The following is a 25,426-nucleotide window of genomic DNA, read 5'->3' as shown; positions in this document are numbered from 1 at the left end:
ATATATTATATTATATATATATATAATAAAAATATATAAATATAGTTAGGATTAGGGGTGTAACAATTCTCCAATCCATACATTCATTCCTTAGTTTTCAGGGTCCCTGGGATTGAAAAACCTTAATGTCCAGACATCTGTCATCTTGGACTGATTAAATTCCTTTGGCCAAAATGTCATAGGTCGCACTGACCAGTAATTGACTTTTCACTTCTTGTCAAAGCAATATGAAGAATGCTTTGAAGGACTTTTTCCTTCAGTTGAAATCATTGATGAACTAATTAGTTTTTGATGGCCAAAGGTCAAGGTCGTAGTGACCTCACCTTAATCAAATCCTTGTGAACTGGTATGTCAAGAATGTATTGAGGGAATTTCTTGAAATTCACCACAACTATCCAGTTGATTATGAACTGTTTAGATTAGTCACCTGTTTATCCAATTCCTGCTGCGAATGTGATGTCACACTAACACATAACAATTTATTCAAATTTGGAACAAAAGATGAACTGATTGGGTTTTGGTGGTTAAACGCCAAGGTCACTGTGACCTCATGTACTGTATGTCCCTATTCTAGTTAATACTATATCTCACAAATAACTGCAAGGACAAACTGCTTGGACTTATGCATAAGCTTGAAATACAAGTCTGGACAGATGTGTGTAAACTATAAAGTCACTCGTTAGCGGCGCATACAACCACAATGTGGACACTATAGTTTATAATAAAGCAATAACTACTTGATCAGTACTAGAGCCAAACATACAGGGAATTGAGTCCAATCAGCTGTTTTATGAACATATATTGTTTTGGGGTCAAAACAATATCTCAACCAGTGTATGAGGAATTCATGTCATGTTGATAGGCTCTGAGCTGAATGGGTTTCATCAGCGTCCTGGCTGCACACTGCTAGGCAGGTGGAAAGAGAGATGTTATGGTGTTGTGGTGGGAATGTTGAATAAAATGCATGCATTACATGAGCTCTTAGCTTCAGGTCCACAAGAGGCAGAGCAGCTAAACTCTGCAGGCAAAGAAGAGTGGTTTGGCAAGCATTGAGAGGAGTGGACACAAGAGAGCCCAGATTGAAAAATAATATCACTTTGATGTGGAGTGGGAAATGATGATGAAGAAAGGCAAGAGAGGGATAGAGTGAGTTTTTAAAAAAGAGTGAGAGGTAGTGTTTGGTAGAGAAAGTGAGTGGGCAGCAGCCAAGACATTTGTTTGCCTCTCTCTCTGCGTTTTCTGGCCACGAGGGTTAATGTAAGAGTGCAGAAGCAAACAGAGAAATACATTCGTGACAACAGGTTTGGCACAGCAGAACTCTCTGGGCAGCTCAACAGTAACAAACACTGCTTTCAGATACCAACACCGCAGGCAACACACGGCAAATGTGCGACAAGATAAGCTAAAATTTGCTCTTAGGACTAATATTTATCAATTCAACCCATCCAATATGAATTAATTACAAGATTCCACATTCCAGCATGTAAGCAGGTAAATAGCTGCGGTGTAATTGACTGCTTTGTCAACAGTTTACATAAGGTGTGTTGGCGATACTGCACTGTGGCGTGGTGCTCCAGAGCTGTGAATCCTCAGGCTGGAAAAAAGGAACAGTGTTCTCTCACCCTCCCACTCCTCCTCCTCCACTCCTACCACCATTTGCCGCTGACCTCCCAGGTCATCCGAGCTCAAGCCTACATTCCTGTAGCTGCATTCTCTTGAGACGTCTCTTCCTCCACGTCCTCTTACCTCATATGTTACTTGTGTCTCATCAAACAGCCAACCTTTTATTTTTTCCTTCTCCCTCCTTGTGATAAGATGTATTCTGGCCATCGTGCAGGCTTCCAGAGCTCCCGGTAAAAAAAAGTGATGCTGGGATAACCAAATATTGCACTAAAGCTACCTTGTGTATCACTAGCTTGGCAATTTTTCACCTTCTGCTTTTCCTTTTCAAAATAAATAAATGAATAAAACTTCCATCCTCCTTTTCCTGTCGCTCTGAGACCATATTCAGACAGACAGCCATAATCTGATTTTGTTTCCCACATATCCAATACCAGACCAACATTCTGTTACAAATTCTCAACAGAGAAATAGGACATGGTCAAATCCGGGCCTATCTGACCAGATATAACACATATTCGCAGGTGGTTTAAAATGCAATTCAAAGTCCAATATCTGCAAATGCAACTCAGTGCCACTGCTCAGATCAGATTTCAAGTGCAAGCGTTACTTTCCTTCCCATCGTCCCCCACAGGGCGCACATTTGACATAGCAAGTAGCAGATACAATAAAATACACGACTTTGAGCCATTTTGAGGTCATTACAGTACAATTTCCCCAAGGGGATCAATATGTATGTCATCATTTATTGTAATTTCTGTTATTTTTCACATTTGAAGATATTCGAAAAATTTGATACTAATATGTCTTTAGAGGCTGACACAATTTAATTGATCTTGCAATGACAATAAAGTTCTTAAATCTTGAATGTGAACATGCTCAAGGGACACACACACACACAAAATCTATCAAAGCTGAGTTTACAACATGAAACACATCATGCATCTGTTTACAAAATCTGAGTCGCTGTCAAGACTAAGTGGGTGTTTCACTGGCACAGTGTTTTATAGTTCACAAAATCACATATCGAAAATAAATCCATTCAACATGTTAAACATTTAAATGATCAGTAAGCTGGGAACCACAAAGTGACCACGACAACTACAAGAAATACTTTGTTCACGTTCTCACACATAAAGATGTTGTCTGCTTGGTCACTCACTGAACGTGCTCAATTACTCTCTCACTTAGTGGGGTGGCTTACATTAGATATGTTCACATATTTGAACAAGACACCCTGGATAGGTAGCACAGTCAGCCAAAACCTATAAAACAGCCTCTAAAAAGTCCTTGAAAATGCAAAAAAAAATGGCTTAACAGAGGCCAGAAATTGATCAGAAACAATATATGACCATGGTCAAATTTTAAAGTGCCTATGATCATTTCTTTACTCCTAAGAATTTGATTGTTGAGCTGTGAGTCTGTGAGAGTGTGTGTGTGTGTGCGTGTGTGTGTGTGTGTGGCTAGATTATGTGAATCCACTTACCCTGGGTTGCCAGTTTTCATACTGTTTCTGTAAGTTGGCCCCGATGGTCTCCAGAGCTTTCTGCGGACTCATCGAAAGAGGATCTGGCAAGAAAGAAACAAACATAGCACACAACTGTTTTAGCAAAATGTCCATGTAAAGTCAATGTGGAGCTCACAAACATGGTGATATCAGTCACCACACACCTCCAGAACAAGGCAACACAACTACTACTCAAGGAAAAGATGTATCATTGCCACAATTACAGAAGGAGTTAGTTACACTTTGTCGTTTCAGCACCAGAGGAAATAGATACAGGATGAAAAATAGCAGAATATAGATTTATGGGGACGTGTCACATTGCCGTGTACAGGCAGAGAAGAATGCACTGGCATGTCAACGGGAGACATTGATATGCTTTATGCAGAGTATTAGACCATTGTTCTAATGACAAATGAGGTCTTACTGTGCATTATCACAACATAATGATGTGTTTGATAAGCTAAATGATAGCTTCTGCTCGCATGAGTTCCAGTTCACTATAGCTTTCTTGGCATTCTCAGTAAGTATAAAACAGAAAATAATTACTTATTTATGGAAGATAGATAGATATATAGATGATTATCTACAATTTTTACTTTTTTCCACTCAAATTAAATGTAAAGATGTTTTTAATAAAATCCACAATACAGTAGTGTCATTCAAAAATGTTAGGAATGCATACAGCAGCAGTAAGGCCTAGCATAAATCCTGTGCGATCAACCTACAAAATCATTTTACAATTTTTTGTCACGGTGAAAACTGGGTGCCATGTTAAAAAGTTTAAAATCAACCCATAGCCTAACCAATGGCCAGCAAAAAGCAGACCTAAACCCTTCATTTGGCATACAGCCATGGCACGTGTAATAAACTAAACACTATGGTGCATTTTAGGACTTTTCTTATGCTTATTCTTCTTATTTTATTCCTTATAGAAACTGAACACTCTTTAACACCAAGTGTGCACAATATTGGTGTTATTACAAGCCACTTTGAAAGTTTCAGACACTTTAAAAACTGTGTTTCTTCAGTAATGTGCTTTCCTCACTCCCAAGAGTCAAGAGGTCTCAGGAGAGCTAAGACTAAGTTAAGATTCCCATTCATTGGAGATGGTTCCTTTGTTTTTGTTCTGTGTCACACTGTGTGTCTCTGTTTCATCCATTGTTGACAGAGGCCTTATGGATTGAGATCCCATGGGAAATACTACAAACACCCAAACAGCAAAACATAATGCTTCAAAGAAAAAATTAAACATTTGCTGTCATATTTAAGTCAATGGTAGAATTGCATTGTATAACAATACTTGAAACTACTAAATGCAAATTTAAGGAAGCACTAGCATGAGACTCAAAATAAATCCACTCTACTACACCTCTCTCTGCTCTGCTGCCATCACTTTCGGCCTGCTCAGTTCTTGTGTGTGTGTGATGAATGAATATTTTGTTGGACCGCCTTTAGCTTCGATTACAGTACGCATTCACCGCGGCATCATTTCAGTAATGTTCTGCAATGTCACAACAATTATTATCGTCCAGAGTTACATTATTTTTTCACCAAGATCTTGTATTGATGGAGAGTCGGACCGCTGCACAAAGTCTTCTCCAGCACATCCCAAATATTCTCAATGGGGTTAAGGTCTGGACTCTGTGGTCCATGTGTGAAAAAGATGTGTCATGGTCCCTGAATCACCCTTTCACTATTTGAGCCCGATGAATCCTCTTGAACCTCTGTAGGATCGAGGTATCATCTCACGCTACCAGTGACACTGAACCTAGCCAAATGCAAAACTCGTCAGTGGCCTGACCTGTAAAACCATTCCTGTTTTGGAGGTTGTCTCATTATTGCCTGTTTAATTCACCTGTTGTTAATTTAATTAACACCAAAGCAGCTGAAACTGATTAACAACCCCCTCTGCTACTTAACTGACCAGAATAATATCCTAGAGGTGTAACTGACTTTATGCTTTATTCTGATTAAAAAGTGTTCCTTTCATTTTTTGAGCAGTGTATATAGAGAAAGATCATAGACCATATATTATGGCACAGTCTGTAATGAATTTAAATGTAACACATTCATTCTTTGTTGAGATAATTTAATGATATTTTTGTCACGTCACGTCACACGTCACGTCAGTGTGGACTTGCTCACCTATCCAGCATTCCAGTCTGGCACAAGGGGAGGTCTTGACCACATCAGGAGGGTCCACTCCCACATTGAGACACAACACCAGCGCTACACTCACAGTCTTCATCTGGGGGAAAACAGAGGAAACAAAAATAAGACATGTTTATGCACCTGGGAATGTTTACTGTGCCCCCAAGCTTCAATGTAGGTTAAAGAGAAAGGAGTGGTATTCCACCCTACATTTTTCTCATCGGATCAACATATTCAGAGCACAGAATATGTGCTCTGAATATGTGGCCAAGCTGTTTGGCATAGACTACTATGCCAAACAGCTTGGCTAATGCCACTGCTAAAAACTTAAACTGCACTGTATGAATGCAAAGCTGTAGATGTAGATCAAGGGATAAAAACAATGCTGTGAAAAATATTGGACCACCCTAATGATACCCTTAAACTTAAAAGCTAGTTCAGGTCTGGACTTTGACATTGCCACTCCAAATGTTAATTGTAGTCATTTTGAGACATTCAGAGGTCGACTTACTCTTATGTGTGGAATCATTTTCTTGCTGCATAACCAAGTTTTTATCTGAGCTTCAACTCAGACTGATGATACACTCAAACCTTCTCATCAACTTTCAGATTTCTCTGGTAGAGACTTGAATGTATGTTTGCCTCAGTTATGACAAGTCGCCCTGAACCTGAAGCATTCCCACAATATTACACTGCCACCTCCATATTTGACTGTACAGTCAGTATGATGTTCTTTTTGAAAAAATCTGAAACACCCCGTCTTCCAAACAATGAGTCAAAAGTATTGATCCATAAAACATTCTCCCAAAATTTAAGGGCATTACCTAGGATTGTTGTGGTAGAATTCAGACAGTTTGCAGTCCTACGAAAATACAATTAATATGAACATTTATTTTGCGTTTGCTCAGGATTGAAGATCTAAAACTGTTTAGTATGAGTTACAATCAAAAAAAGAAAGAAATCAGAAGGGGTTTTAAATATTTTTTACAGCACTGTACATGACAAAATGTGGCAGCAGCATTGACGCCAGATGTGACCAGGTGTCTCACCCAGTAATGAACCCCAACACAGAGACCGCAGTGGCAGGATGTGAGTGGAAAGCAAAACAGGTTATCAAAATAGAACAAACATTGATCCTTGGGTTATGTTGCAAGCTCTACACACAGTACCTTGATAAGGCAGCACAAGTCTCCTACAGTGCAAATTGCACCATGCAGTAAAAGTGAGGCATGACGCCTTCCTCACTCTTAACTTCTGAAAAACACTTTTTTTTTTGTACATCGCAGTAGACATCAGCCTTAATGGGACCTTGTCATTCTAAACTGTGTGCAATCATGAGTGAGAACACTGGCAAGGGGAAATAACTACTTAGTATTAAGGAAAATAAACAAGCCTGTGTGACCAAACCAAACGTTATTTATATTGACCAATATCACAAGTCATAAATTTGCTTTGAGAGATTTTATGATATAACATACCGCCCCATCTATTCTAGACACTTGCATCTAATAAACTTCACAAAAACAAAACACAAACAAAAGAAAATGACAGACAAGATCTGTATAATTTTTATTCTAAAAAAGTCTTTTAAGACTCCTAGAAAACAACTTGACATGATAGTTGCAACTTGATAACTAAAAAAGTACAATTATTTATAGTCTAGGCTACTGTAATTCTAAAGCAGAGTACAGGCCAACCTAAACCCAGAGAAAAAAAGAACAGCCCTCCTCATTCATTTGAACATTTGAGGACAAGGGACTCCAAAAAAACTGTGAAGAAAAATAAAAATTGGCTCAATCCAACATCTTCAGGCAAGAATCTACAGTGGAATTTCAGATGCTTGCAAGCACACATTCCTAGTAGATTATTTTAGTAACATGGATGACATATTTCCAAATTCAATTCAATTTAACAGAACAGAGGTCTTCTCAAGGCCCTTTACAGTGTAAGGTTTAAGACCTCCCAAAATATAACTGTATACAGAATTATATAAAAACCCAACAACCCCACTTGAGCAGCACCAGGCGACAGTGGAGACCAAAAACCCCCTTTAGAGGAAGAAACCTATAGCAGAACCAGGCTCAAGGTGGGCGATCATCTGCCTCGACCAGTTGGGGTGAGTGGAAAGAGGAGAGAGAAAAGAACGGCAGGTAACAAAAAACAACAACAACAAGCCGCAAAAATATTGGGTAGGTCTATAAGGCCAGTAACTGCACTCTGGAAATATAAAGCTTCAAGGCAGAGGATACCTGCAGAGTATAACAGAGACAGAGAGGAGGAAGCACAACTACAAGAGAGAGAAAAGACTACAGCATTGTCTGCAACAACCATTCTTAAAGTGTGCTTTTGAGAATTAATGAATTGAATTTCTTCCCTGTGCCTGAAGCAAGTCACGTCTGTGACAGCCAAAAGACCTGTAATGATTACTGAACAAACTTCAATAAGACAGGTTTGACATCCCAAACTGACATGTATTACAGAAATAGGTAAACATTCTTGAAAATTATGTCAGGATCTTTTTTGTTTTAAAACAAATTAAACAATAAAACAGGTAAGTCTAGACACAAAATCAATTAGAAATGATTATTTTGAAACCCAGGAGAGAATTCTTTTAAGCTGCTGCCAAGTAGACAAGACAAAGAGAAAAAACTACAAAAACTACAGTGTTAGTTGGTGACAATGAAATGTAAGCTCATGAGTTTCTTGAGACTGCTAACCAATAACTGTAAGACATACAGTAAATTCATATGAAGCTGCCTACTGTGTGAATTCCTCCCTGACCTTTCAACGTCTGTATATAAGCAAAAGCTTTAAAAAAAAAAGACATTTTACAGCTTGTCATGAACATATCGTTTGAATAGATTAGGATAGTAACTACGTATCCAGTACAGTACAGAGTGTTCCAGTACAGAGTGTAAACACTAATGCTGTGATAAAAATTTACAATAAGAGAGTGTAATGCTTAGATATTTTTGGTTAAGTTCAACATGAAAAACACTGCTGCCAGACCACTGGTCCACTCGTAATGCCCCTCTACACCTCCTTGGCGTTGTTACGTTGAAGGGTTTGTTCCCCTTTCCCTCTTGTAAGCCTCCTTCCCCTCCCCATCTCCTGACCTGAATGCCTTCTTTTTGTCATTCAGAATGGCTTTGATGTCTTGAGTAACCCAGGGCTTATTGTTGGGAAAGCAGCAAATGGTTGTTGTGGGTACGTGGGTGTCATACAGATATTGATGTAGTCAGTGATGCAGTCCGTCAGTCCATCAACGTCCTCACCATGAGGCTCACAAAGAGTTTTCCAATCTGTATCTTGAAAGTATCCCTGCAGGGCAGTGTGTGCCCCCTCTGTCCACATTTTTACAGTTTTAATGGTGGCAGGCTGCCTCTGAACCAAAGGTGAGTACTGTGGGAGGAGATATACCTGGTTGTGATCTGACTTTGTGGGGGGAGGGCAGTGGAGCTGTAGGCATCTTTACATTAGCATACAACAGGTCCAGTGTCCTCTCCCCCTTGGTGAGGCAGGTTACAAACTGGGTAAGTGTCTTGGCGAGGGTGGCACGATTAAAGTCTCCATAGATTATAAAGAAGGCGCCAGGGTGTATGGCTTGCAGACTTTAGTGGAATGGCCAAAACAATTTGACAAAGCTGAAGTTAAGCAACATCATGTTTCTAAACACTCAAACATGCCAGCCCAAAAAATTCATCTGAACTTTTCCATTCTCCTTTTTACAGGAGCATGTGTAAAAAAAAAATGCAGACAGGGAAAGCAGTGGACTTAAAGAGCTGAATGAAACAGTGATCAACACATGGACCAGTACCTCACTGCATTTAAAAAAAAAGGTCCGACTTAAAGTGAAAGAACCAAGTTTTCTGTAGATGTCTGAATAAGCCAGGTACCACTGTGTATTTGATACATTCAGACAGTTTGCAATGTGAAAAGGGGCTCTTTCTGCTCCAATACAGACAACCAGCAGAGAATAAAAATTCAGAAAGTCTACTAAAGCTATGCAGTTAACATCTGTGAGCTGGAATAAGTTGGGGGTTGTGGGAAAGTCCAATTACTTAGCTGGTACGTGTAATTAGCCATTAGCTGTTCCAATGGATGGACTTCCCAGATGGGAGCAGCACTACCTAACAGTGTATAACTTGAAGAGCATATGTCTTGACTAAAGTTAAACATAAGTGAAAAATCTACATTAATGCAAAACTTGTTCAAAACTTGCTAAGGTTAGGGTAAGGTTTTCAACTGCATGTAAAAAGAACCTTAAGACTGTACTCTTGACTGCTGGTCAATTATAAATGTGTTACACTTTTTTAAATTTATTTACGATTTACAAGTTATTCACAATACTAGTGTACAGAAAAGGAAACAACTGTATACATACATGTTTATTAAAGGATGTTGTCATTTCATAGTTCCCACAGATACTATCTCCTACTTGAATGTACGTCTGTGCCATAGTGACAAGTGACCTTTTGTAGGTAGTTTAGACACCTTCTCAGTGTGTAGTACAGCCCTATAGTACAGGTATTGTGTATATAGAGCGGGTCATGTGGTGTCCTGTGGCTGAGCAGGGTTACAAGTGCTGTTGTTATGAACATAATTAAGGAGCCCTCTGCTTTCCTGCCAACAGAGTAAAAGGTCAGTGTGCTAGTGGGACTCAGCACGACAAGACTCGACATGTACATGCATCCACACACACAGGCTCACTGCAGCATATCACCTCATTCATTTTCAGCTGACCTCCTCTCACCTCGCCCTTTTCCCACTTGCATGGTGTACGCCATGATCCTATCCTAACGAATGCAAAATGATGAACAACTTTTCTGGTCGGGTACCCAACTCCATGTCCACAATACTCCAGGAACACATGAAACATGAAACTAAGGTGACAGCCCTCTCACAGAATTTGCATTGCTTACTGTTCTGTGAAATTACTGAACACAAGAAATTTACAGCAACACTAGCAACTCAGTGAGGCTAAACTTGGGCACAGCAGTGCTTTGAGCTGAATGCTAATGTCAGCCTGCTAACATGAGCTTTGAATGATGATGTTAACATGCTGATGTTTGCCAAACCACTGTTTAAAGACCCAAAGGTCTCTTAAAACACAGTGATAGCTCAAGATTAATTTCATAGATACAAGAAAGAGGCTGAAAGTCTACCATGGGCTACCCTCTCACCAGAGCTAAACCTCAGTGAGGTTTCATGAAACTAACTGAAGATTTTTGCTTCTCTTCACCCTTGAAAGAACTGAAGGTTTTCTGTCAAGAATGATCCAAAGTCCCTTGAGACACAGCTAAGGACCCAAATGATGAAAAAGTCAATGAAGACTGAAGCTGTTTGGAAGCTAAAGGGTAGACCTTCTGTTTGTTAGGAGTTAGATCCTCTATTGACAGAAAGATCACTTTACTGTATTACTTTATTTTGCGCAGAAGTGTGATCGCTGTGTGCTATGTTTCATTTGAATAAACAGACAATCTAACAATTCAAAAAACTGAAGCGATTTCGCCCTAAATATGCTTGTAGATGCTCTCTGTCAGCTCTGCGGGGGAAGCAAAACATCGACATCAAAATCCCAAGGAAGTACATTTATATCTAAAACATATTATAAAAAGACAGAGACTCAACTGGGAGGAACCAAGGCAGCTTTGCCCTTTAAAGGACAACAGCTGAAATGACAGCATTTCAGAGACATATAAATGCAAAGTCCAGAGAGAGAGAGAAAGAGTAACAATGTTACTGTCAGAGCAGCTAAAATGTCAAAGTAAACTGAAAATCTATCATATCTAAAAGCTATCTATTTGTTTTTTTTAAACTCAACAAGAACGAGAAAAAAAAAATACAAACAAGAAACGGAAATGTGTACTTGAGTAAATACTAGTGAAACCTGCCACCTCAGGTATACTGAAGACATATAATGATGATTATAATTAAATGGCTCAGCAGGGTGACATTAATTACCTGCCTAATAAAAACTACCCTGATGAAATTTATAATAAATGTGATACTTTGTATTACTCTTATTTGCATGAGAGTAATACAAATTAATAAGGGATAGTGCTTTTCTGTTCCAGGTCATGGTTGCGGACAGCACATGGATGTGGTCCACTGTATTCTCACCGATTTATTGGCTTTGTTTATTTCACGTTACCTCCTATGTACGGAAGTTCATTTGAAACTAGGTTTGTAAATGACCTGCTGGTTAGTGCGTAAAATGCTGGTAAATCTAACTGGTGGGATTTAAACTATGTGCATGGAATATAGTAAATAATCAGGTTGTTTCTTGGGGGAAAATGCCAGATTTGAGAGCGTGTTCATGTGGCATCAGAGTTTTTGATTGAGTCTTTGCCAATAATGAAAATAAATTGCAGTACCAGTAAAAACACAGAGACAGGACTGTAATCAAAATTTCATCAAAAGTCAGGGAGACGCTAGTGTAAAAGACAGTGATCAGAAGAAAAGATGAAAGCTGAGCACTCCCACAGTGAATAAAGAACCTCCATCCATCCATCCATTTTCTTCCGCTTATCCGGGGCCGGGTCGCGGGGGGAGCAGCTTAAGCAGAGATGCCCAGACTTCCCTCTCCCTAGACACCTCCTCCAGCTCTTCCGGGGGGACACCGAGGCGTTCCCAGGCCAGCCGAGAGACATAGTCCCTCCAACGTGTCCTGGGTCTTCCCCGGGGCCTCCTCCCCTAAAGAACCTTTTGACCCTTAACAAGTAGCTCTTAATAAAAAGGGTGGCCCCAACCTGTTAACTGGACTGTTGGCATTGATCTCAGAAAAAAAGCCTTAGTAAAATTAGATTTTAATATGGGTATGCTCTAATCGTTATGGATTTCCAATCATCATTTTGTAGTGTTAAAAAAAAAAAAAGTGATGAAACAGAAAAGTTAGACAAACAGAGAGGAACGGGGAAGGAAAAAACAAGACAAATTATTTGTAAAGGCTTGTGTGCGTGAGCATGTCTTCCCATTTGGGCCTGTGCATGTAATTGGGAGCCTTTCTCCTCTCATTAATAACTGTCCAGGACTCCAGGGGACTTTCCAGTCTTCTCCCTCTCCCCTTTTAAGACTCCCGCTCAACCCCCCCAAGCTCTGCTCATTGCATCGATCAATGCCCCCTGACTATTTAATTTGCTGTGTCAGGCAATAAATTAAGGTTATTAAAATTGTAGTGAGCACTGGTCTCCTCCTGGGTTGGAGGTGCCACGGCTAGCTGCCAGCGACAGGTCAGGTTCTGGACATTTGACCTACAAACGAGAAAAGAGGAGAGGTCTACTCTTCAAAGACAAGAAAGTCTTTTAGGAATCTAAAGAAAATGGTATTAATAAATAGATGAATGCAAGTTCATGAGGGAATACTGTTCTCTTTCCCCTCACCCCAACCGGTTGAGGCAGATGGCCACCCACCCTGAGCCTGGTTCTACTGGAGGCTTTTTGCTTTAAAGGGAGTTTTCATATTCACTGTCTCCAAATGCCGTTAAAATGGGATTTGTTGGGCATACATTTATATTGTGTGAGGTCTTCACGCTTCCATGCATGAATTAGGAGAACCTTAGTCAAGTTTGTTTAATCCTCTCATGAAAAAAACAATGCAATTGAAATTATTAAAAGAAACTTTTTTCATGTACATGCGTTTGACAAAAAACATACATGTTTTTAACAAACCAATAGCAGAAAATGATATACTGTGTAAAAGCTATGAAATTAAAAAAAAAATAATAATGCTAATCTGATGTTCTCTCACATTTTAATATATTCTAATACTTACTCTAGGATTTTCTGCAAAAAGGACATATTGTCCATGGCTCTACTAACTAACTGATGCATGTACAAAAGAACAGCTTTTGAATAGCTGTTCATTGTAGTGACCACAATGCATGAAACAGTTACTTTTGTTATGATCTGGCACTAATAAAACTGAATTCAATTGAACTGAACATGAGAAACGATGGCTATGTTTAGTTCATATTGACCAATATTAATAATTATTCCATTTAAATTTCATAATGAGGAGAGAACACGAAACATGTTTATTAGACCTCATAAATAAACCCAATGTGCACCACGCACTGAATAAGAACATTGTTTATTTACAACATAACTTTTTCATGCAAGGCTCTGCAGGTGAACTATATGTCAGTAGTGGTCTCCAAAAAATATGAAACAGCACTGTGTCCCTGCTTCTTTTCAAGCTTTTCTATTCTGTGATGACTGAAAAGACAGGAATGACTGCTGCTGGAATCTGAACTAACATTACCATCAGCTACGTAACACAATTGGTGTACCTTATTATTACAGTTTAAATGAGAGGTCACTATATGCAGGCACATGCAGTTAAAGTGTTGGAATTTCACCCAAGTACTACTGAAACCATTCATTGTGCAGTCCTGATACACACAATTGCACAAATTTGGATACTTTCAGAAAATGCTTTGTCAAAAATGGTGACACAAAAAAACGTGGCAGGAGTTGTTTGAGTTCCATTGTGAGAAAGGCGGTTTCAAACAATGTTAAAGGCTGCAACATACACTTAGTTTAAAGCACACCAAAACCTTTGACTGTATGTGTCATTGTAAATGTAAGAAAAAAGATTAACCTGCACTATGCTTTCAAGCTTGTTTAATGCACCATTGAATGGGTGTCACTTACTTAAAATATAAGTGTACAGGCAGACACTAAGGATATACAGTATTTGCCGTCTGTCTGCATGACCACCCTTTGTTTATCCAGGGAGGAGCAATTACTTTTCAAGCAACTGCATGCTCCTCTCACACAGTTATACAGTAGAAAGTTTAATAATCTCTAAAACTTTTTTTTCCCCCACTGTGTTTGCTCTGTTAACATTGTGTAACATGCTTTTAGATTTTTTCTCTGTGCTTGAGGACATACAAAATAATAGTTATAATTACCGCCTTTCAATTGTATATGTTCGCCAAAAAAAAGGTACAGCATGGAATTATAGTATTTTGTTTAGAGAACATTCAAATAAAGCCAGTGGCATAATTAGAAGCAATGCTTTATGTATACAGTATAACCCCAGTTTCATGTAATACAACAAGAGAAAAAATAATAAATACATAGTAAATATTTCCTATATTTTCTGGTGTTGTGCTGAGTAGATCAGCTGAAAGGAACCTCCTACATGCTTGCTGTAAATTCTCTGGACAATTACCTGCTATATTCACACCTGGGTAGGCAGGCATTACACAGGCTTCGTATTAGGGAGTATGTTAAATCTAAAACTTTGATTTGAGGACGTTTCCACACATACTGACTATTGTGAACCTGCTGCCATCATTCAACAAAGATATTAAATCACTAGCACGTAATTATTTTTACTACTAAGCAAACACATTTCATTTTGTTTTCATGCTTCCCTGACTAAAAGTCTATATGCTGCCTAATGAACTGCGTGCATTGATTGAATTCAACTAATGATGCAGAAGATAAAGCAGCACAGACCACCTGTCTCATTTCCACATTATTATAACGAGCTTGGATATTGATGACTTATTGATTTCATTATTTGTATGTCGAAAAACACAGCAGGCAGGTGCATGTGAAAACCAGCAGGGAAGTTTATGAGAGATACCGAAATGAGTGTGTGTGTGTGTGTGTGTGTGCGTGCATGTCCAGAAACAGCTGTCGAGAAAAGTGCAAGTTACAACATCACAGGTCACAGCGACTCATACTCTTCCCAAAAATCAAATAAGAAGTCCACCAGATAATGAATGATCAAACTAAGTAGGTTCTAAGTAGTTTAAGTACTTATGAAACGAAAAAAAAACTTAACACAAAAACTAAACAGCCTGGAGCTATTTGTGAGTCCAGAGGGGAGGTCACATAAATGACAAATTACTTGGTACGTACAATTTGAAAATCCCAGGAAAGAACATTGTTCAACAAACACCCGCAGGTGATCTGAACACAGCTACAGCCTGCTTTGACAATCCAACACTGCGTTGTAACAAAGTGTTTTAACAACACTGTGCTGTCTCTGTGTTAATTACAACAGTGCTGTGGGCAGTGGGGAAAATAAAGGCAATAACTAGACCACTGAGATAGAATATCTAGAAAGACATGGTTGAAGTAGAGCCTTGTATCCCTAATAGTGACATCATCAGTATTTTGATAATGACAATCTTATTCTGGGAATAATATGTTGTGACTTTCACAACAGCATGCAGCTCTACCTTAAAATAATGTAGTTTCACTAAATTTAGGGTAACCAAATTTACAAGTTAGTTAAGAAATGCCTCACACAGTGATCAGATACGACTAAGGGAAATACATCCCACAATCCTAAAATGGCTCTCCAACATGTATTTCAGTTTTCTCTAAACCAGGGAAGGGGTTTATTCCAATTTTTGTCACCAGGATATAAAGCACAGAATACAAGAATCAGTGGAAGTCTTGTGAAACATCGAGCAATAGCAATGTGCAGGAAAGCAGGAAAAGCAACAAACTGCTAAATGTAAAGCTGTGTAAACTGCTTCATGCATTATAGTCTTTCAAATCAGAATTAATTAAGCAACTATTTATGTGTTAGAATTTTGCTGATATCAAATCTTTATTTTTCACAGCAAAGCTTAATTTTTTCCAGCTAATAGTTAGATTGGAAAATAGATTTTCTTTGATTGTTCTTTGTTTTGCACTGACATTTGCCTCCCATAGTGACTTCTGAGTAGTCATTGAACAACATGAATCTTTTTATTCTTGGAGCTATTCATTAGCAGTTCTCAGATCCTGATGAGACTCTTAATTAAAGACAGAAGCGCTAAATAGGGCAGTAACCCTACATTATGTGTTAGTATGTTGTCTGCTACAGGTTTATTTCAAATAAAATTAACAAGCATTTCTATTTTCACTTATATCTGGTCTTACTTGCATTTTCTCTTTTACTACTTCCAAAATGCTAAAATACCAGGTGCTGTGCTGGTGAGTTATTAATTCTATTATTTTAACAAGTATCACTAACAAAAAAACTCCTGTTTATACAGTCTATAATTGACTACAATAAATTCTGATCCACAAGCTGAACAGCACACATAGTCCTAAAAAAAAGCCTCAGTGACGCAATTTCTGTTCACAGCAGACAGTCTGACAGGATATCTGGCCAGGACAAATGGGCATCAGGAGGGGACAGAATGCTGCCAGGCTTTATAAAGAGGCTAAAATGTAAGGATGGGAAGGGGTAGACGTAAAGTTTGCGGCCAACCACTCTAACATTACAGAGCTTACAGATCCACTGGGAACTGGGAAACATAACCCTAACTGGGGAGAGAACGATTTTGGGCATGCACGTTCATGTCACATCTAGCTCCGAGAAGCTATTGATTACAAAATAATTTTAAAACTCATTGTGCTGTTGAACAAAATCTTTTAAAAAAATCACATATTCAGGTATTCAGGAGAAACGGTCATCTTCATGTATATGTGGCCCGGGACATAGTTTCCATCATCATTTCACCTCTTTATTCCACCACAGTGGATCTGAACTGAAACCAACAAGTTGTGCATGCAAGTGTTGAATGTTGGCTTTGATTTAAGGGTTTGGTTGAAAATACTGATTAAACCGTGTAAGAATTACAGCCACTTTTCATTCAGACATCCCCAATTTTAGTGGCTAAACAATATTTCCAAAAATTGTCTGCTGTGTATTTCCATGGCAAGGTGTGCGTTATTCCCTTGTTAGTTGACTTAAGAAGATAAAAAGTCTTTGTATTTACAACCTGTTGCTGTTGAATATGACTGCTCAAGCCGTCACTGGCAGCAAAGCAAACCATCATTAAACTGAAAAGTCAAAACAAATCCAACAAAGAGACAGCAAAAATATTAGAAGCTGCTAAATAAACAATTTGGTCACGTCTTAAAAAAAACAGAAACAAATCAGTGGTTTGTTGTCCAGCTACACCTGTCCACATTCTGCCGCCTTCTTGGCCAAGTCAAATCTCAAATGGGAGGTGCATGGTCATCTTTAAATTAGTTCAAATCTAATTAAAAATGTAAAAAGTTCAAACAGATGCACCCCATTTTACTTTACCTGGTGTAGAGAATCCCTTTTAAAATTAGCCTTTTCTAGCTTTGGAATCAATTTAAGTCTACTTTTATTAGTTGAATACAGTCCTCACCTTTATGGTACAATAAAGACAGAAATTCAGATATCTGAAAACTGTTATCATTATTCCACTTGGCAGGTGCCACAATGCACAATAATACTGCACAAATAGTGAAAAAGACTTGGAGCTGTTCACAAACACATATTTAAACACATGGGTCAACAGCTGTTACCTGGTCAACAGTGGAATGAACCAACAGGTCCTCCACCTTTAGCAACCATATAGGTTTGCTTACAACCCAGTGCTGGTTGTAAGCACACTTCGACATACGGAGGCAGGCATCTCTCGAAACTGCACCCCTGCTGGCAATAGGCATCAAAATGGCAGCTGCCATCTCTTACAATGGCACCATAAGTGGAACACTCCTTTTCACCCATTTTAGCCAAAGGCTGACAAGAAATGTTCAAACCGAGTGATTTTGTTGGGATTACACACAGACATGTGAATTAGTTTGAAACACTAAACAAACATAGTTAGGGTTAGTAAAAATGCCTTTAAAGCACAGTTTTTAACTTCACAAAACACTTCATCATTCATCCCATGACAGGTTAGAATACCAGATGCTTGTTTTATACTGGAGTCCTGTGCAATGGAAATTAAAGGAAAAGATCTGTACGTGAATGGCATCTATCCTGTATGTAATCACAGTATCACAAAGTATCAGCAAACCATGGCCACAGTTGTGCTGAAATGTGCTAAAAAAATAAACAATAAACGATAGTTCAGGTTAAATTGTTCTTTCAATCATATTCTTTAAAAAATATTACCTCTAAAATTATAGCATTTAAATGAATTATTTAGCAAAAACTGACATCTGAAAAGATGGATTTAACTCCAGGCGAGAGTTGCATTAAAAGTCAAAGCATAAAACATAAAAAGCTCTCTTTATTTCTAGCTATCTCAGCCCAGAAATGTGAAAGGATAAATTCCCACAAGTGTACAAATGAGGGTTCACAGCCTGAAAATGCTCTGAGCAATAAAAAAAGTTATGCAGTCAATTTAGCATGACTTTCTGATAGGAATGACCGCAGTCAGCCCCTATTACCTGTGTTAAACCAATAGCAGCCTCAAATTTAATCATGATTCAATGTGTTCTATGTTTCCCTGGTATTGCAGAATAATTTCTAACAGCAGCGAGGTGTTAAATTTCCATTTGCGTGAATTTTTACAGCAGGTGCAGAGTCTTTCAGGGTTATGTATGATTATGTGCCATTTGCCATTATTCTAATAGTAATGTGCTGTAGCCGTCATTCTGATGAAATAATCAGGTTAGTAGCACTGCAGTGGATCAAACGACAGCTTTATAGGAGTTGAAACACACTGTGGTAATTTGTGAGGGAGAGCTCTGAGGTTCAATGTTCAGTATGTATTCAATGAAATTTTTGAGAACCACCTCCGATCCCTGGAAAATTCTTTATGGTGCATTGATTGTCAAACAAAACTAGCCTACCACAACAACGGTAAGTCACAGCTTGAGGATCTCAGCAGAAAGCATCCACAAAATGAACCCAACACAAGTTATTAATGTGAGCTTTTCGCGTAAAGAGGTGGATTCTCATGAATAACTTTTATTACGTGTTGTCTTAGTAAAAACATGATAGAATTCAACAGGTTCTCCACAGGGTTGGGTATCCCTGAGTTACACAATGGCAACAGCTAGCCAAAAAAATATATATATTCATGTATGGGAACAAGTGCTGGTGGACAGTGGACGAGAAGAGGATGAAAACAGAAAAGTGAGTGAATAAACAGTATGTGTTTAAGTCACTAATGTTGGTGTACGGGCCAGGTCATCTTCACATTTGATTGGAAAGCGCAGGTAACAGGTAAGGTCCTTTATATCGGGAGGTTTGTAAAATTAGACCCTGGTCTTCACTGACTCTTATTCCAACCATCCTATGCACTCCTTTTTGCCTCCTATAAACGCCACAAAGCCTCCAAAAAGAAAGCAAAGGCTGACATTATTCCTCAGCTGTACTACGGTTGAAACTTGTAGTTCTGAAAGTGAAGTTGCACAACTCAAAGGATTTATTTATGTATATAAGTAGTAGCATTTCCATTTTAGAAAATGTTCTTAAAACCTAGAATATAAAATGGCTCTTAAGTGCACTAAATGACGGCTAATAATTATGTCTGCACATTAAGCAATAAAAATATAGATTTTTCTAAAAATCAAACCCAATCACTTGTTCATTTCAAGAGACTTGCCTGATTTCCACTTCTGTATATTTACTGCTGCTTTTTAATAAACTAAATTTATTTCTTATCCAATTACTCAATTGATCGCTGGAATAATTGATATAATACTAGATTACTAATGAACTGGTCTCTTATTGCTTGTTTTAAAAAACTGGGGAACAGAACCAAACTCCCTGGCACTACTGATATTTACTGTATGTCAGATGTTGGGTCTCCATTACAGTCTTACCTGTACTTATGGACTCAAATAAATTACAGAAGATAGACAGCGCGTGTGTCAGAGACAGTTAATAACAAAACTAATACTAACTACTAATTAATGACTTCAGTCTGTGTATCAGTAGTTTTTGAACATTCTACAACACTTCACTATAATCGTAAAATTACATTTTCAAACCGTTTCATCTCCAGCTGGTAGGCAGATTTTGTTTCCTTGCACACAGCAGGACTTGCTGTTTGCCCCTGTTTTCAGTCTTGCTGAACTGCTAAGTTACACTAGCCAGCTATTGGCAGCAGGTTCACATTTTCACTGTATTTCATTTGTTTTCATTCTAATTTTTATATTTGTATTTTACTGCTACATCCAACTTCAGGAATTCTCTGAACAATTCATTTTTTTCTCCTTTTTTCTCTCCTTCATCTAGTGGTCATCACAGTGAGCTAAATCAGTGTCCTTACTTGTTTTTTTGGTGGTCCCCTTTATTTTCTCATCACCATGCTCTATTATTTTCCTGTCTTCTGACACCTCAGCTTTTAATCATCTCAATATCAAACTGATCTTAATGAAACCCAAGCCCTGAAATAGGCTTTGCCGATGTTTCCATTACTCAGTGAATATAGGACTTGCAGTGGTGTTTGAGCTGCGTTCATGCTCACATCAGTCAAATGCAATCTTTTCTGGCATCATGGATGCTCTGAACTACACACAGTGTGGTTATTTTTTGTCTCTTTCTCTTTCAGTAGCAGCCGTCATTATCACGTTCTTTCCAGAATCTACCTCTACCTCACGCTGTTTTCACTGTGTCTGTCGCAGTCTGAGTGTCAACTTAAAGTTCTGTATGTTTACTAAGATCCTCTGGTAACAGTCGAAGCACTTTAGGCTGCATTATAAAAAAACTGAGCAGCCCAATTCACTGCTGTTATATTCAAGCCAGTTGCCTGAAACCTATCTTCGGACTATCATTTCATTTTTTTAACATTACCACACATGTCTGAGGATCCTGAGGATTAGCGTTGTTAACGCTGAAATCACTGCACTAGTTCTTTCGGGATCCGGCATTTTTTTATGGGTGACTTCACCCTCGGTTGATGTACATAACATTTTAGTCAATGTACTAGTGTGGCATGCGAGAGACACTAACTTTGCAGAGAGTGGACAGAGAATGATCATTTAACCCATGGGGAACGCACGGTGACACAGGTGTCACCAACAATATTTTTTTAAAGTTAAACTGTGTCCCCTTGGGCAGCATAGCTTGCAACATAGAGTACTGTATGCCTTGTTGTCATTTCATGGACAGGTTAGCTTTCTCATGTGGAGTATGTGTTTCTTTCCAGGTGTAATTAGGGTGTAGTATACTCCTCTTGACTGGGTATCACCAACACATTAAGAAAGGTGTTCCCTATATCCCACATCATTTTACTTTCAGTAGAAATTGGTCTGGGCTCTTGTAGGTTAGAATTGCTGTAATGGTATGTGGGAATTTCTTACATTCTAAGTGTTAGATTTGCGGTAATCCTTAAAATTATGCGCAATCACGCACTGTAATTCAGGCCCTGATATATACCCACCATCTGCATACTTAATTCTTGGCAACATAATTAATTATTTATTAAAACAGCATAACAGCAAAAGTGTTTTGTCCAATAAAGGTAAAGGCTGGTGATGTTCTGTAATTTTGTTAATGTCTATAAATCCCATGAAAAGATAATTAGAATCAACTGTTTTATTACCTACACCTATGAAAAATCTGCATGATCCCCTCTGAGACGTTTAATTTATTTTAATATCTGTGCAGGTTTTTACCCTCACCAACTCTTGATGCATGAGCTTTACATCAATACAAGAAAAAAAACAGCACAAGCAGTAAACTTACCCTGTCCTTCATCCTCCAGCTCTGTGCTAAAGCCTTGGAGCCCTCAATCTTCTCCAAGTGCCGTTTCTTCATGAAGGCCAGAGGAAGTTTCCAGTCATTCATGTCGGCCTCCTCTTCATCTGCAAGGCCCACGGCTGGTGAATGAAGCAAGTCTGAGTCCATTTTCATAAGGGCCCTGCAGGGAAGAGCTCAAGTTGGTAACAAAAGATTTGAGAAGTTCCTCTAAACCACTATCACACAACCCAACAATGTGATAATATTGTGGCTGCTACTCTCACAACAACAATGAAACTGGCTAACAGGGTTTCCCCTAAGGATCAAAATCAGCTCTTAACAGACTCACATTAGTTACTTACTACTTCATAAATGTAGTTCAGTTTATACCTTTACACAAAATCCTGGCTTTTCTGGAAGAAATTCTCAAATATCTTTATCAACCATTCCTTGGAGAATTTAAAAGTGTAGTACTGCAATGTGTGCTAGAAACAAACCACCAAAGCGAGGAATTGTGCAATCCGGGCAAAACCCAACGAGCGCGTGAACTATGCCGTGACGACAACATGCCACACACTGGTGTCTGGACCAAAAATAGCGAATAAGAAAGTAAAAACTACAATATCTACAGCATGGGACTGTGCCTCATAATTCTAGATTGTAGTATCAATCATGGTGACCAATGAAAAAGTAGGTACTAAATTTTGCTATGGAAAATTTAGCACAGCTGCCACCGAGATCCTTCTTTTTTCCATTTCTACTCAAGTCAAAACAGCAGTAAATTCACTTCAGCTGGCTGTAAAAATGATACCACGAGTGGGCCGGCAATCAACGCAATGTTTTGAAGCTCAACAGTGAACAGTGAGAATGAGGAAAAACATCTATGGCTGCTGAGTTTCGCAGTTTCTGACCTTACATCAAAAAGTTCCTTCAGTTCAAAGCATGCTGGTTATGACTCAGTGCTCCAATAATAACAACTACTGAAACCAAACACATTCTGCTCTAGATGCCTTCAGCTCCACACTCCAGCTAACTTCACACGCCAGCTGCCTGCTTTTCTTCAGTGTGCTGTCCAGGTGATCAGGACAGGATCACACACCTGGATGATGTCATCATGACGGGGCTCCAGGTAGCCACGTGAACTCAGCTCATGCCACAGTTTAGGAGTATGTCTGGTTATGTGCACCTGTAGCTGTGTTAACACTGCCTGACTGTGTTTACTTCACAGACGAAGCTCTATTCTAGCAGCCAGCTGATGGTTAACAAATAAACCGGGCAGCTAGCTAACGGCTAGCCGAGCTAGCGCGCCTAATTCGACAGCTTTCCCTGAAGCTGCTTCTGGATATCACAGCCAGCTGTCGCCCAGCATGGGAAGCCGCTGCTATTTAAAGCCCCTTTCCATGTATCTTACGAAACAGCACGAGTAGAGAGATAAGTGAGCCGGAGCAGAGCAGCAGAAATGGCGCTAGTTGTGGCAGCGAAGCGTGCAGAGGCAGACCTTGGTGCGGTGGGAATATCAACCCGAGCAGGGGAAGCTCTCCGTCTCCGGACGATGACAGACACGGTCGCACAAACAATCCTGGTCAGAAAGTTGTAGGGCAGCGTCCACAGCCGGTATAGTATGTCAAACCCGTCAAACCCAAGTTGGACGGGTGCGTGTTTGCAGGAGAATCTGCGGCTCCTCTCCCCACGGCTCTTCGCTATGGGAAGGGGCTGGAGACGAGGCCCATCTTCACACGGACAGTCTGCCACAGCCACACGAAGCACCGAGCACACTTATCGATGACTGGGGACGTGTGGTCTTCTCCTACAAACCAGCGAGCTTAGGAGCTGATTTGGCGCAGTAATTCTCGCGGAAATCACACAAAGATCCGATAAATTCGCCGAAGAGGCACTTCTTCAGCACTTCTGCAAGGGCGCAGCCATCTTGGGTCGGACCCAGAATGCACCGTGGGGGCGGCGGAGCGGCCGTGAAACGTCAGCACCGCTGTGGAGTCACAGCAAAATATAAACACACATGTGCTGCACGGAGAGCGACCAAGAAGAGGCTGCTGGAAAAGCTGGCATCACGCAAATCTACTGCTTTTACCTGCAGGAACCTGAGTTAGTCATTATTTTATTATTGTGTTATTTTGTTAAGTTTTGATTTTTAGGTTTAGATATTTTTTTTTTAAATGTATGATCTAAAATTTAAAGTCACTGTAAAATGTAACTTCTTTCAAACTCTATTCATAGAATCACCTTAAAATTCAAATTTGTCAAGTTAACAAGTGCATTTTGTTCTTATTACGCAACTAAATGCTATCTAGACTAAGTATAATATGCTTTGTAAACCTATATCTTAGTTTGGTCAATTTAGATTTATTAGTTAATTGAACAATTTAGGTGGTTGTGCAGACTTACTTCTATCCTCTATCATGGTTCACATAGTTTATACTCATGTGAAAATAAACAACTGCAATCTAATATATGTGTGTATTAAAGACACATAGTAAGCTTCCAAAATGACTTTTCTTTAAAGAACTAAGAAGAACAATATTTTAAGAGCAATAACTACTAATATGCTAATCACTTTCATATTTTATCAACTTCATTTAACAAATTGAATGAACTCCAAGAAAATAATTCATTTAACTTAATTTAAGTTCAATTATGAGTTAAGACTTCAAGTCAGGCCTAATCATGTTTATTAGTTCTGTCAATAAAATTCAAATTTTAAGTTGGATTAGCGTGAAAATATACAACTTAGATATTTATGTTAAAATAATTTATAAAAATAATTACAATTTCCACAAAATTCTTGAAAAAGAATTTACAGTGTGCCCTATTTAAATGTTTACAGAAAAACATATGTCACAAAGTCAGCAAGCGGCCAAAAATCAAAATATTTTTTGCCAAAATGTTGTTGTTTGTGTCACACAGGTGCTATGGCCATTTATTAGACATTTTTTTCTATAACTACACAATAATAATAATAAAGTTGTCTCAGAGACAATCTAATAATATATTATATTACATTTTGAACTGATTCTAAACATGAAAAATTGTCCATAAATGAAATGATTGCAACCAAATATATTATTAGAATAAACAAATCTTGAATTTTCTTTGAAATCCCTAATCTTGAATCTGTCATATTCATCTTGTGTTGGTGCTTTGTGTGTTTTTACAGTAGCTACAGTACCATCTCCCATGTCCTAGTCTATTATAACACTAACAGATATTAGAAATAATTAGGAGCAATACACCTAATTAAATCGAAATGCAACACATTTATTAAGCCAACTGTACATCAGCTGGAGCCCGAGAGATAGAAGAGATGTAATAATTAGGGGTCAATCCACTTGGATGAGTTTACTTCTTTTGGGAGTTGCTGCTAAATTCTTTTCTGTCATGGGTTGGAGAATCCTTTAATCTCATTGCTCTGTCTGCTCTGTGATATCACACAAGTCCAGGACCCAGTAAACACTCTGTGTTTACTGGGTCCTGTGTGTTACTCATCTCTTGAAGACAATGTCACTAAACAGGAAATCAAAGCAATCCTTACACATTAATCACTCGATCTACCCTCTCACATCTCACAGCACATCTCAGTGACGACAATTGCTGCTTCAAAACAAAAGCGATAGATCAGCCTTTAGTTTGAAGTCGATTCCCAACCGTTCTCAATTAAAACCAGGACACACCACGGACTGAGGTCCTGAACATCCTCGAAATCCATCAAAACAAACAACA

The 25,426-nt window shown here is 38.8% G+C and overlaps 1 protein-coding gene across 6 annotated transcripts in view; it reads right to left on the bottom strand.

The window, feature by feature from the left end:
- Window positions 1–23,927, bottom strand: part of rptor (regulatory associated protein of MTOR, complex 1) — a 151,109-nt gene extending 127,182 nt beyond the window's left edge. The window contains exons 1-4 of one of the 6 annotated variants that reach the window (XM_026359910.1): window positions 23,190–23,927; window positions 21,698–21,872; window positions 5,273–5,375; window positions 3,107–3,189 (exon numbers count right to left, since the gene is read on the bottom strand). In XM_026359910.1, the coding sequence (XP_026215695.1) occupies window positions 3,107–3,189; window positions 5,273–5,375; window positions 21,698–21,865 (354 nt within the window). In that variant the 5' untranslated portion in view covers window positions 21,866–21,872; window positions 23,190–23,927. Of the gene's footprint in view, window positions 1–3,106; window positions 3,190–5,272; window positions 5,376–21,697; window positions 21,873–22,081; window positions 22,139–22,607; window positions 22,761–23,189 lie in introns of those variants that run through there. The other 5 variants (XM_026359914.1, XM_026359909.1, XM_026359912.1 and 2 more) reach the window with 5 other exon arrangements.
- Between the last annotated feature and the right edge of the window lie 1,499 nt (window positions 23,928–25,426).

Source organism: Anabas testudineus, chromosome 1 (genome assembly GCF_900324465.2).
Source record: "Anabas testudineus chromosome 1, fAnaTes1.2, whole genome shotgun sequence".
Lineage (NCBI taxonomy): Eukaryota > Metazoa > Chordata > Actinopteri > Anabantiformes > Anabantidae > Anabas > Anabas testudineus.
The sequence above is the reverse complement of the archived record's forward strand: the minus strand, read 5'-3'. Positions and strand labels throughout refer to the sequence as shown.